Here is a 13,441-nt window from a genome sequence, read left to right on the forward strand (position 1 = left end):
TTCCCCTCAGAAGGCTACCTGAAAAGCCATGCTGGTAATTAGCAAGTTCAGCAAACCAAGCAAACCACTAGAGGATGCTGTAGCGCTGCTACTATCCAGGTGTACGACAGCAATCAATTTTTAAGCCAGAAAGAACTTCACAAGGCAGGAAAGTGCTGAAAATTTTCTCTCCTCTCACTGAAACAGAAGAGGGGAAAAGTGGTTGATAGAGCACTAAGGACAGGCTGGGAGGTGAGCAGAAGAGAAATTTTGCTAAGGTTAGGATTAAGAGCAGAATTCTGTAATAGCATTGCAGAGATGAGGACCTAGTGGCACAGAGGAAACCTAAGTGAGGAGATAATGGAAGCAATGGGTAAAATGAAGAGCTTGTAGTATTTGTCCTTCTGTCTCATAATTCCCCCCCCCCCCCCCAAAAAAAAAAGCAATAGCCTGATTTAATGAGACTGCAACAACTTACCAGGACACAAACAATGCCTGCTCTCCACCTAGCCCACAGCAGGGATTCAAAGGTCAGCTCCAACAAACAACACTTCTCCTGCCCTACTCCTAAGCACCAGACCTACACAACGCCGCAGGTCAACAGACTACATCTGACCCTTCCAAAGAAAGATGCTATTCACTAACATGAAATCGCTAACATGTGCAAAGATGTTATAAAGCAGGCTCTGCAGCAATATAAACTTTCAGAACACCCAAACTCAATGTATTGAATCAGATGTGAAGACAAATTTGGAGGTATTACATTACGCGCCCAACCCTACCTCAGTTACACAACAGGAGTGCTAAACCACACAGGAAGCACAGTTTCACTGTCCCAATTCTTCTAAATGCAATCCTTCAGTTTCTATTCAACAACAGAAAGAAGAGGCTTGTGTTCCTAAGACATCCAATGGCTTTTCTTTTCATGAGAATGAGAAATATACCAATGAGGATGGAAAGATTTTTAATATGCAAAAGAAAACTTGCATCAAGTTTGCATATCAGTTAAAGTGATAAGCCAAATACAAATATTTACAATGTGAGCTTATGTAGGAATTCAAGTAAAAAAGGCAAATCACTACTGAATACTATTTCAATAATTAGCAAATTAGGTAATTCAGTAATCAGTTATTCTTTGGCCTCCCCATATCTTTATTTTAATTGGAACAATCTCCAATATAACCATTTCTATTACTTCATTTTATCCTTCAGTATGCTATCAATTAATACATTACATAATATAATAAGGTTCGTATTTCCTTCTACATCATGATAAACTACCAAAACCAATGGTCAACTCTAAGAACACAATCCAACGTTACCAAGGGTCAGGTTAGTGACCCTGGATCATGTTTCTGTGTGACTGAAAGCATGCAAACCAATGACAAAGTGGAAAACATTCAGGAAAAACATTGCATTTCAGTCAACAGCAGAATACAATTTTGGAAAATCTCAGAGAAAGACAATCACCAAGCAACAAGAACCCTGAGGAACCAGCAAACTGATGAAGACTACAGCAGTTAGAGTTCCACCACCCTGCACACCACTGTCTTGCCGAAGGTTCAGTTCAGGCAGTTACATGGCTGGTAAATATTCAACTTGAAAGCGTATGCCTAGGAAAGGCTCCAAGAAATCTGCCTGGGAAGAACATTACCAAATTCAATAGCAAGCAGCACCTCCAGCTGCTCTGATTCATAATGGAAGTTGATTTCATTTCTAGTGAAAATTCTCCTTCTCCAGGCTCAGTATGTGCACTTCACACTTCCAGATACAGTATTTGACTATGAGGTGATCAAAATTGTCACTATTTCTGAGTCTCCTCAAAGTCAGTAGCTTTTAGCGACACAGAACTCAAAAGCAAAACTTTCATCCCGTATAAAAATCCATCGTCTTTGTTCCACAACAGAACTACTAGGCAAAAAACTCTCAGTGCATACTTGAAAGAAATTCCCGCTATTTTACAGGGCAGTTTTTTTGGAAGGGTCCAGGATTACCCCTCCATAACCTACCCAGCACAGCGCCCAAAAGAATTAAAGTTGACCTCAGAGGGAAATGTGACCACAGCTCCCAGTATTTATATCCCACTCACAGATCCACAATGAATGCAAGTAGTACTCGGTTTTTGTTTTCCTCAATAGAAAAGTAACCTTTCACCAAGAAGGGTATCAACTTTTTCTGATGTGAAAACAGATTTAGTTTTCAAGCCTTATTGAGCTACTTGTATCAAGGTATTCTGATTTTTTTTTTTTTCATCTGATAACAGAATAAAAAGAAAATGTTTTCTTCTTCTCATGATTCTCAGCTTCAAGATGCATAACTTCCTTTGATGATAATGTCAGTGCTGCCTGGAGCAATATCACGATCTAAATATTTGATTCTGAAAGCTTTATTAACTGTCTGCAACTTCACAATTTAGAGTTGCTTTCCTCTTCAAAGAGGCACGCTAGGTACATAAACTTTTGCAAGGCTATGTAAATGAACTTTTTTGTGTTGGAAACAGGTAACAGGTACAAAACCCTTTATGCTTTTCACATTTCAACAAAACCAACAGAGATGTAAAAAGAAAAAAAGCAAATAGCTTTGGACCCTCAACACAGCATATAACTCCAGCAGCTGTTTCCAGCAAAAACTTTGATCCCCTTTCTGCTAAACACAAGCAGAGTAGATTAAAGACCAATGGACAAATCAGTAAATCTGCACATTTTAATTGTGGAAGCCATGCTTCAGTAGAGAACCCTACCACCACCTGGGATCCACCTCATCACTGTTCAGAACTTCTAAGGATAAGAAAACGACTGATAGGCTAAACATACTGAAGTTTCAATTGAAGTTAGCCTGCTATAAGATCATTAGCAGCCAAAAGGACTAGGAAGTCTATTTTTGCTTTGTTTCCAAGTAAAAGCTGAGAAACTATAAGTGGTCTCCAACTGAGAGACAGTAAACTGTGAAATAGTATTTTTTCTTGGACTAAGGTAAATCTGTAATGAAATTTGCTAAGAATGCAGAGAATTTCATTTGTTAAAAAAAAATCCCACACTGCAGACTGAGATATCAAGTCCTCTGATACTAGCTAGCTTGTATTTGTGATCTCCGAAGTCACACAGTAGAAATTCAACACCCTTACAATGAAAGCACCATTTCCACAGCCTTCCAGACTTGCAATTTTCTCTTACTAAAAATTGGTATAAAATTATTCATTAAAAGCTTTAAACATTAGAGTTTCTTGCTGAATTTGGACTGCAGAATAACTGGAGAGGTACATGCCTGATGTCTGTCAAGGCTAACCTGAGAGGAAGATCCCCCTGGTACAATGAGATAAGCAAATACAGAGAAGAGAAAGCTGCCTTTGTGCCATATAAATACCTTTTCTATCTCGCTTCTATGTAATGAGCCAAATTTTTAGTATGCTCCATGAGAAAGAGCTGAAAGAAGTGGGAAAGAAAAAAAAAAAAAAAAGGTGGAAATAAATGGAAACAGAGGCATTTGCCAAAAGGTATTTCTCAGAAAGTTTTCAGTTGCTAACAGCAAGATAAGACCACCAAAATGAGGCACAGAACTGGATTTGACAACCAAACAAGAAAAGTAGGTCAAAATACACAACTTTGCTGAAAGAATAAGAGTCAGAATAGGACAGCCGGAGAAACAAGCAGACAACATCGGCACTGACTGGGAAAGAATGAAAAAGAACTACAAAAATCAAATGTAAGACGACAGATGAGGAGTAGAGTTTAGTGTAGTTGGGAGTCTATTAAGAAGTACAGGAAACAGAAGTGATGGGAAACTAAAAGTTTTAAAAGAGCAAGGAGAATGGATCCTATGCAAAGAGTAAGAACATGGGAACAGGGATAGTGAACACATCCTACACTAAATTAAGCCACAACTACAGAGTATATAAACTGGGACTCACACTGAGAAGTAGTAAAGACACAACGAGGCAATGAAGAAATGAGAAAGGAGAAGTATTCCCAATAGAACAAATTTCCTCCTGGAGCTTGTCAAAGGCATCAGGAGGATGCTTCTACTGTCTACAGGCATTTGCAAAGTCAACTGGCAAAAACCCACACATCTGGAGCAAACTACTTCATTTGATCAGTACAGAGTACCAATCTCCAGGATTTCACGCTTTAAAAGTAAACAATAAACATAAAGGCACTATGCCATGCAATTTGATTGCGTGCCTCCTTAACCATAATGTAGGGGTCTGGGGTTTATTTTATCATTAGGAGGCAACAAAAAAACACAATGGAATACGAGCACAGCTACAAATGGAGAACAGCTTACAACCAGAAATAATGGTGCTTAGTTTTACTTTCACCCCTGGCGACACAAAGATGTCATTTGTAACAAGATGACTATACATTATTTTTCCCCATTGGACTCTCACCTCATTCAGGGACCAAAACAAACATGCCCTGGAAATGAATCATCATACAAATACAGGAGGCTGTCCTATAAAGATAGCCATTTCATTTTTCACAGAAATTAAAAGGTAATTAAGGAATACAGCAGAGGTCTGCAAGAAAGGAAAGAAGGTTCTTAAGTTCAAAATATTTGAACTGCATTTTGCAAATGAAGTGACAACTATGCCTTATTGTATAAAGTAAGGCAAAAGATCTTCTAAAGTCAGGCGGCAGGACCCTGATCCTACACAGTTCTCTTATGTGTTATTTTACTGCATCCCAGTAACTTTCATCTAAAGCAGATACACCCCATCCTCAGTTCACAGCACATCAAGATTAACGTGCCTGATAACCACTGGGCAATGACCTATGCCAAAGTAAAAAGCTTCCCAAAGAGTAAAACGAACTATTAGCTCCTTAATCTAAGCAGGGAGCAAACAAAACACTAAGGCACTAAAAGACCTGAATCATACAGAAGCCTGCGACGATTTAAAAAATAAACAATCATAGGTTAGTAGCTCAGTGAAGCACGGTTAATCTTTGCTCTGAATGTAAGCTCCACGGGTACTGCATACACTGGACACTGACATACATACATGAAATTGCATTTAAAGCTTTCTCTCCATTGTGGAACATTTCAAGGCCATTAACTTTGCTGGCTGTTTTTCTAAAAAGAGTAACATGTAATCTTTGCTGAATTCCAGACATGAAGAACTCATTTTGAAGATAAGTCAAACAGTGACCCAGCCTAAGAAGTCACACAGATCAAAAAATCCAAGCAGAGTTAAAACTGTTATAGTAGACTGTTTCTCACAGTGACCAAATGGCTGAAGTGACCCAATCTTTGCCAACATTGAAGTTGGTGTCCCCAAAACTAACTGCAAGGCTGTAGGAAGCTGAATATAAGATTCCTAGTGTGAATACGACCAAAGCACCAGTTCACCATCTCTACCACAAACTAATCAGGAAAGGAAATGCTGAATTCACAGAAATGCAGGGGTTGGAAGGGACCTCAAGGGATCACCGAGTCCAACCCTCCTGCTAAAGCAGATACCCTACAATAGGTTGCACAGGTAGGTGTCCAGACAGGTCTTGAATATCTCCATAGAAGAAAATTTCCCATCCTCTCTGGGCAACCTGATCCAATATTCTGTCACCCTCATTGTAAAGTCCTCCCACATGTTTGTATGGAACTTCCTATGTTCAAGATTTAGGCCACTGCTCCTTGTCCTGTCACTACGCACCACTGAGAAGGTCCTGGCCTCATCCATTTGCCTCCCATCTCCCTTGAGATACTTATAAACATTTATCAGATCACCCCTCAGTCTTCTTTTCCCCAGGCTGAGCAGACCCAGTTACTCAGCCTTTTTGTGTCCTCCAGACCTCAACACTCCGATGCAGAAAAGTAACAGCAGTTGCTGTTCCCACAACTGTCTCCCAACGCCACTGTAGATTTGACTTTAATAGACTTCTTCCAATCAAATCAAATCCTTGAGAAATTTGTTCAACAGTACTCAAACACAGCAGAATTCAACAGGTTACGTTAAGTAAGATTTGTCTGCCTTACTGACGTCTTAAAAGGCTACAGCAGCCCACAACATTACTTCCCTATAAGTCTGCATAACCATGATACCATGGGGCTTAGCAGATGTAATGTAATGCAACACAGGACAAGCAGCCAGCAGCATTCCTGGGCATATGGACAACTGACCACACTTAAAATCAAGTTGTTCATCCTCTGAGAACCACTTTGACACTGAGAATATTTAGCAAACATTGGCCCATTTTTTCCACTCACTTCCAATTAAGACACAATAAATCTCTGCTAAGTGATATCCAAGCAAGCAAATACGAATACTGAAATAAGTAATCCCTAACGTAATTTAACTTTTGAAAATTGGCATTTTTGTTGAGCGTGTTAAGTTGCCAGCACACACTGTATTTACTTAGTAATGCAACAAATAAACATATGCAGCCATTACCATTAACTACACATTAAATTAATGAAGAAATAAAGCTTAAGAGAAAACGATTAGCGAGGTGACGGTAACTTCTGAGTTGCCATTCTCTGTTTAATAAATATAAACTAACATGGAAAATAAGAAATAGAGTTTATTATGTATTTGCAATGCAAAGATCTTAGAAGTTCTTTTTCCTTCTGCATTCCTCTCAAAGGCATATTTAAAAACACTCTACCAGCATTTGAAAACCTGGACTGAGATGCGCTTTCATAAGACCTGATTTCATACTACTACTTCATCTTCAGTTTACCAACTTCTGAACACATTAAAACTGACTAAAGGCAGACAGAAATAAACTAAGCTACTGAGCAGTCGTTGAGCTAAAATGATATCAAGCAAGGTGTGCAAACAACTTGAAATCCACTGACAATTCAATTTCTATAAGCTGCCTCACTGAAATAAAAAATAAACATAATAACAGAAATACATGCTGATACTTTAAGAAGAACTCTGCTAAATCTTTTGTACGTTCTTGAGTGCTTCCTAGACGCTCGCTCACATTACTTCATGTAAAAATCTTTTTCCTATTTCCAATAGGAACTTCTTTTTTTATAAGTCTATGTGACCTTCTCTTGCCATGAAGGCTTGTTCAAGTTTGATGTACAAGAACCATATAAAAGCAGTTAAAAAGTACAACTTCGGGATGTTCCAGCAAAATTACCTGCACAGAAGTAGAGATCTACCTCCTTCCCCAAAATGAGCACACCTACTGACCTATTAAGTGACACTGTTGTAAGTAATTAGTTAGCAGGTTTCTACTTTTTTGTTGTTTTTTGGTACATATTTTACTCCAAGGATATTTAGGGAGTACTGTGAGATAAATTCATTGGATGAAACTACATACTCAAACGTCTTCTCAATAATCAATTAAAATAAGCCATCAATCTTTAAACCCTGTGTCTTTAGGGGTCTAGTGGTATTAGAACACGTGCTGAACTCTGTACCAGAAGAGCCTCTACCATAAGTGTCTTCAGGATTTACGCATACACAGGGCTTCCTTTGCAAAGTTAGATACATGGGCCATATCTGGTATTCAGTGATATTAATGAAGTACCAAGGACAGACAATGTGCTTCAAGCAAACAAGAGGACAAGATAAAAATCACTCAAAGTAACTCAAGAAAAAGATAGCAGTAGAATAAACCATAAAATTAAATATATATATATAATCTTAGAACCAGTCATCCTCAAACCAATGGCATTGTGTGCAATTCATGAAACTGTATGAGCCTTCCTGATGAAACAGCTCTCCAGAAAGGTATTTCAGCCTGTGAGAAGTTCTGAGAGCTAACAGTGGTGTGCCAGTTTAAAAAGTATGCAAAACACCAAATTAGTTTTCAACTGCACATTCTTATCCATTTTTCTTCTAAGAGTGGAAACAGTCTATGCAATAACCATGAACAACTGAAACAATCACAAGCAACTGTACATGCAGTGAGCATTTAACTTATGTAACTCATTTACTTCAATCTTAAGCCTTAAGTTGTGCCAGAGGAGATTAAGGCTGGATATCAGAGAAAATTTCTTCTCACAAAGAATAGTGATGGACTGGCACAGGCTGCCCAGGGAGGTCAGGGAGGTTGGAGTCACCATCCCTGGGGGTGTTCAAAAACCATGTGGATGTGGCACTGAGGGATGTGGTCAGCAGGCATGGTGGGGATGAGCTGGCGGTTGGACTAGATGAACTGAGGTCTTTTCCAACCTTCATGATTCTATAGACAATTTTCAAGGTCAGAAATTTTACTCATTCCTTTTGTCTAGCTCCCTATTTGCCTGTAATACCATGCACAGGGCTACCCTCTCCAATAGCTCCAGTGCCTAGAAATGAGTCCTGCTTCTTCTCCTTAACATTGGGTCTTAAAGAAGAGAACTGCAAGCTTCTCTTAATGGCTGCTTGAAGGGCTCAACAGTTAATCTGCAACAGAAGTATCTGAAAGCAAAACCTGAGTCACACCTTAACTTGGATTTTCTACTACCAGCTAGAAACTACTGAGTGAAGGAGAAAATACTGATACTACTGATAAAGAGAAGTATTTATCACCTTACTTATCAGATAATTATAACACATAAGTGAATATAAATAAGGCCAGCAAGCAGTTCTCACTTACACTGGGAAATGGAAGACAAAAAATTAAGGTACCAAATTTACTTTCTGTCTCCTTCTATTGACACCATGTGCTGCCTAGTTTTAAGCATGCCATGGGTGACAAGAAAGGTCAGCATTTCACTCAGGAAACTCTACCTCCACCTAACCATGAATCCCTTGAGCACCACAAGTCAGCTGAGGACCTTTGCTCCTCCAGGTCCTGCCTCCGACGTACATCTGTAAAAGCAGCTGAAGAGTTTATGGTGGACTCAGTGAAGTCTCAGAGAATGACAGTTACTAACCAGAAAGGGGATGTGGCTAAGCTGGAGTTTCTGGAGATGCTACTTCTGTTTCAGACCAAGGAATTTCCCATACACTGCGTCCACTGCTCTCAAAGAAGACATACATGGTGCAAATGCACTCATCAGACTGTACACTACTAACACTACTGCCCTCAACAGAGCAGTTTGTCATTCTGCCTCTGAGATGCAGTAGATTGCTCCTGCTGCCATGGTGCATGCATTCTGAAGACACTGCACTTGGCATTCCCTCACTCACCCATCTTTTCTTCCCTGCTGTTCTTTTAAATTATGAAAAAGTGAAGTCCTTTTAGTAACTCAGCTCTTCCGAATTGAATGTGATATTCCACGGCCTGCCTGGTTCTATTAGAACTGATTTCAGCTCCACACAATGCTCGCATGCCTCAAGCCAGAAATGGCTATGCTCATTACTATGACCAGATCACACTGGAAAATGAGTTTCTTCTTTCTTTTTCCTTCTACATTTATAGCATTCTAGATCTCCTAACCCTTATATAACCACTCCAAAAAATAAAATTTGGAATGCTCACAGATACTTTAACCTTCACAAGCTGCTGCCTCTTTTTACATTGTTATCTCTCAACTAGATGTGATTATGCTCTTAAACTCAACCTACAAGCTTTTAATTAAGGTGCTACTTGAGAATGTATCATCTTTTTTTTCCCCCCTCATAGCTCACTGACCACAGCAAAGGAGATTAAAGTATTCTGCCAAAAACCAATGCTTTGTTGCTTATTTTTTCTTTACTGTACACTCTGAAAAGCATTAGTGGGATATATTTTAATATAAGACTTAACAGAATTTAGACTTTGTTCAAATACCTTGCAGGCATTATCTTGCCAGCTTACCTGATCAGTACTTTTCTAATTACAGAATCACAGAATTGTAGGGGTTGGAAGGGACCTCCAGAGATCATCGAGTCCAACCCCCCTGCCAAAGCAGGTTCCCTACAGCAGGTCGCACAGGTAGGCATCCAGGCAGGTCTTGAACATCTCCAGAGAAGGAGACTCCACCACCTCCCTGGGCAGCCTGTTCCAGTGCTCCGTCACCTCACTGTAAAGAAGTTCTTGCGCACATTTGTGCAGAACTTCCTGTGCTGCAGTTTCCAGCTGTTTCCCCTTGTCCTGTCTCCACTCACCACTGAAAACAGTCCATCCTCGCCATTCTGCCCCCCACACCTTAGATATTTATAGACCTGGATCAGGTCCCCTCTCAGTCTTCTTTTCTCAAGGCTGAACAGACCCAGTTCACTCAGCCTTTCTTCATAGGAGAGATGCTCCAGGCCCCTCACCATCTTTGTGGCCCTAATTACTTAGTTCTTTTAAAAAGCATTTTCTTGGGCTTGCCAGTACTCTCCATCCCACTCCCAATTTCTTCAATTCCCCTAGAAAATCTTAGTCTGCACACTTTCGCAGGCGCTTAACTTTCCAGACAGGTATTTTCAAATAGCAGTTTTTATAAAGCAGAGGCATCAGCTGAAAAGCTAGACGTGAGCAACGCAAGGAAAAGAAGTATTTTCCTTCAGCAAGTGGGAGGAAGGGTTAAGCAGGAACATTATTTAGTGCAGCTCTGGCTCCACACCTTCTGCAGGGCCGCCTGTTCCAGCAGCCGTCAGCACAGGACCCAGCAGCAGGCACCCAGAGCCCATGCTACCCAGCTGCAGCATGCTGACACATGCTTGGCAATGGGAATGCCACCTTCAGACTTGGGGGGAGAGCGGCACAAACCGCCCTCACCACAGTTGTGCCACTTCAGCCCTACTTGGAAGAAAAAAAAAAAAAAAAAAAAAAAGGAAGGAAGGGGTGGGGGCATTCATCAACCGTGCCATCTTCACCACATCTTGCAGTCCGTTACAGCACTTGATAGGTGACACAGCAGAACCACAGGCCATTAATTGCAGCAGCATTTCCATGTCAGAATGTTTACGTTTACAGGGAGCACAGGTCTTCACAGACCCCGTGCCCAGGAATGCAGCGCTGCTTTCCCTACCAGGACTTAACTCCACTGTTTCACTAGGGTAAAAACTGAGCTTTTGAATTTAAAAAAGTGAGAATCACTCTTCCCTTTGGAAAGTCAAAAAACTGTTATATCAATTAGCTTCTCTGTTTTCTAACATCAAACCAAACCTAATAGGTTTGACTTGGAAATTTAAGATCTCCCAAGATTCATTACACATTTTAGGCAACACGTAATGGTGGCCATGCAATAGCCTGAAAAAAGGCAAGCAGTTTGTTTTTCTTCCCTGAAACAGGACCGTATATATCCAGAGACTTCTGAAAACAGGTTAGACAGTTCATCAATTAAGACTTCACACACTCCCTATCCTGTCCCAGTGCTCAAGCATGCTTAACACGTTACCTACAACCTGAGCCAGATTATCACCTCCAAATTCAGTTTATTACTTCTTGATCTACTCTTAGAAGACACTGAAAACACCTACCTGTTCCTAACTATAGCATTTTCTTCCATTTCTAAAGTTTACCGTTGTGTATGTTATTCCTCCCTTAATTATTCCCCTCCTTCAGCAAGATAGATGTCTGAAAAACTAGGTTCTTTCTTAGGTGTCTTACGCCCATTATGTTCCCACACACTTTCTATGACACTGATCAGTGCTACTAATCTGCACTTCAGGTGCCAGTCCTTCACTCAGCCCACCTCCTTCCAAACGGCAGTATGAAACAGATGTATCCTAATGTCTGAGTTGCTCTGAACCGCCGCTATTTCATCTCCTCTTCCACCCCTTCTGTTTCATTTTTTCCCTGCTTGTACAGCCCTTCATTCCCTGAACTCTGCTATCTGTAGCACACTTGAACACCCTTATCTTTTACAGGCAAGCTTGCAGTGACTATGTATTTCTAGTTGCGTTTCTGCACACCAAGATACTTCTCATGTGCTTCTGAACTACTAAAATTCCCTACAAGATTAATTTGTTGAACCAATCACTATTTCACAGTAATTCTCACTCTTTGAAAGCTACAACAGTTCACGTAATAACATAACCTGCTGTTTAGAATTTGAATTGTATCACTTTGCAACTTGTTTGCTTTTTTTTTTTTTTAATACATAAGCGGAGATACATTCATATCTGAATACAGAGTGTTCTATTCTCTCGTTTTCCATAAAGAAACGTGGCAGTCCAATTACATTAGCTATGAACAATGCAATAGATCTGAAAGGCAGAACACATTTAAATGCTTTTTAAAAGAATACTGGAATGGATAAGAGCAAAGGTGGTTCTGAGGCCTGCCTCAAGGCCACCAGTCTTGGCGCGGATGGCAGGGAAGTCTACACTGCAAGTTCCCGATGCTTGTTTTTACAGACAGTAATCAGCATCTTTGAGTGGACAGGGAAGAAAAAGTGAGGAGATAAGGAGGCTTTGCTGCCCTGAACACACCAAACAGCAGAGGCAGCGCCAGCCAGCAGTGACACTCAGCTGCTGACTTCTGGAGACAGCGGGACAGAGCCACCAACCATCCCAGCACCTGAACAGTGTATTCTGGGGCTGTCAAAGCCAACCTAGGATAGCGTTCAATATGAACTCATCTAATGCCAATGACCAGACTGCTTTTATGAGTACAGTAGATCCTCACATCTGCTCTGAGGAAACTGCTGCAGACCTGGAGCCGCTCTGGGGTTGGATCACCTATAAGGAAGCACAGCCTAGGCCTGAGGTAGAGCAGAGTCAGGTTCATACATTTGCACTGCCAGCTATAACAGAGCCTGACCTGCTTTGCTTCTGTTAGCAAAAACAAAAGCAAAAATATGCTATTAGTTATGCCCCTGCATGTGATGTGCTATAAATATACTTACATCTTTTGCCATGTTACCCCAGCCTAGCAGGCAATCCTCTTACAATCCTGCTGCCTGCGGGACGCGGGGACCACGATGCTATTTTCTAGAAAGCAAACACAGCCAACATCAGTCAGCTTACCACAATGAGAAGAGGCAAACTTTGCACCGCCCCAATTCCCGACTGCTCCCCACAGCGTTTTGCTTCACAACACAATCCTCTGGGAGAGCACGAAGTTCTGGCCCGGCCCCCCCCCCAGTCCCGCTCCGTCGAAGCGACGCCCCCGCTCACAGTCAGCACGTGGGAGCGACGCCCCGCCGCCCCCCCCTCCCCGCACAGCCGCCGGCTCCGCTCCCGTCCAGCTGCACAGGGGGGTGCACGGCACGGTCGGGCCTCCTCCAGCCGCCCCCATCCCGGCGGCGGGCACACGTAGGCCTCGGGGCCGCCCCCCTCCTCCCGCCCGCAGACAGAGGCTGCAGCCGCCGCCCGCCCCGCGCCCCTCCGCCGGGGCCTCCGCTCATCGGCGAGGGGCCACGCCGATCGCGGCGTCTCCCAGCGACTTCCATCCTTTTCCTCATATCCTCGGGCCGCAGCCGCCCGCACCTGAGCGGCCCAAGGCGGAGAGCGCCGGCTCCATCCCCCGCCGCCGCCCCCCAGCCCGGGTCCCGGCGCGCAGCACCCCCCGCCCGGCGCCGCGCTGCCGCTGCGGAGGCGCCCGACTGCACATGTGCGGCGGCGCGCGCGGGCCCGCGAGCACGGCGGGAGGGGGCAGGGGCGGAGGGAGGGAAGGAGAGAGGGAGGGAGCGGGCGCCCAACGGCCGCTCGGTAGGGGGGGGGGGGGCGAAC

The 13,441-nt window shown here is 42.5% G+C and overlaps 1 protein-coding gene across 3 annotated transcripts in view; it reads right to left on the bottom strand.

Moving 5' to 3' along the window:
• TFDP1 (transcription factor Dp-1) overlaps window positions 1-13,441 on the bottom strand; it is a 41,017-nt gene that overhangs the window by 27,149 nt on the left and 427 nt on the right. For 2 of the 3 annotated variants that reach the window (XM_042810848.1, XM_042810846.1), the window contains exon 2: window positions 12,616-12,700. In XM_042810848.1, coding sequence (XP_042666782.1) covers window positions 12,616-12,627 — 12 coding nt within the window. In that variant the 5' untranslated portion in view covers window positions 12,628-12,700. Of the gene's footprint in view, window positions 1-12,615; window positions 12,701-13,198; window positions 13,269-13,441 lie in introns of those variants that run through there. The other variant, XM_042810847.1, reaches the window with a different exon arrangement.

The sequence above is a fragment of the Centrocercus urophasianus genome, unplaced genomic scaffold (assembly GCF_019232065.1).
Source record: "Centrocercus urophasianus isolate 14NV4802_14NV808 unplaced genomic scaffold, USGS_Curo_1.0 seq_12, whole genome shotgun sequence".
NCBI classification, from domain to species: Eukaryota; Metazoa; Chordata; class Aves; order Galliformes; family Phasianidae; genus Centrocercus; species Centrocercus urophasianus.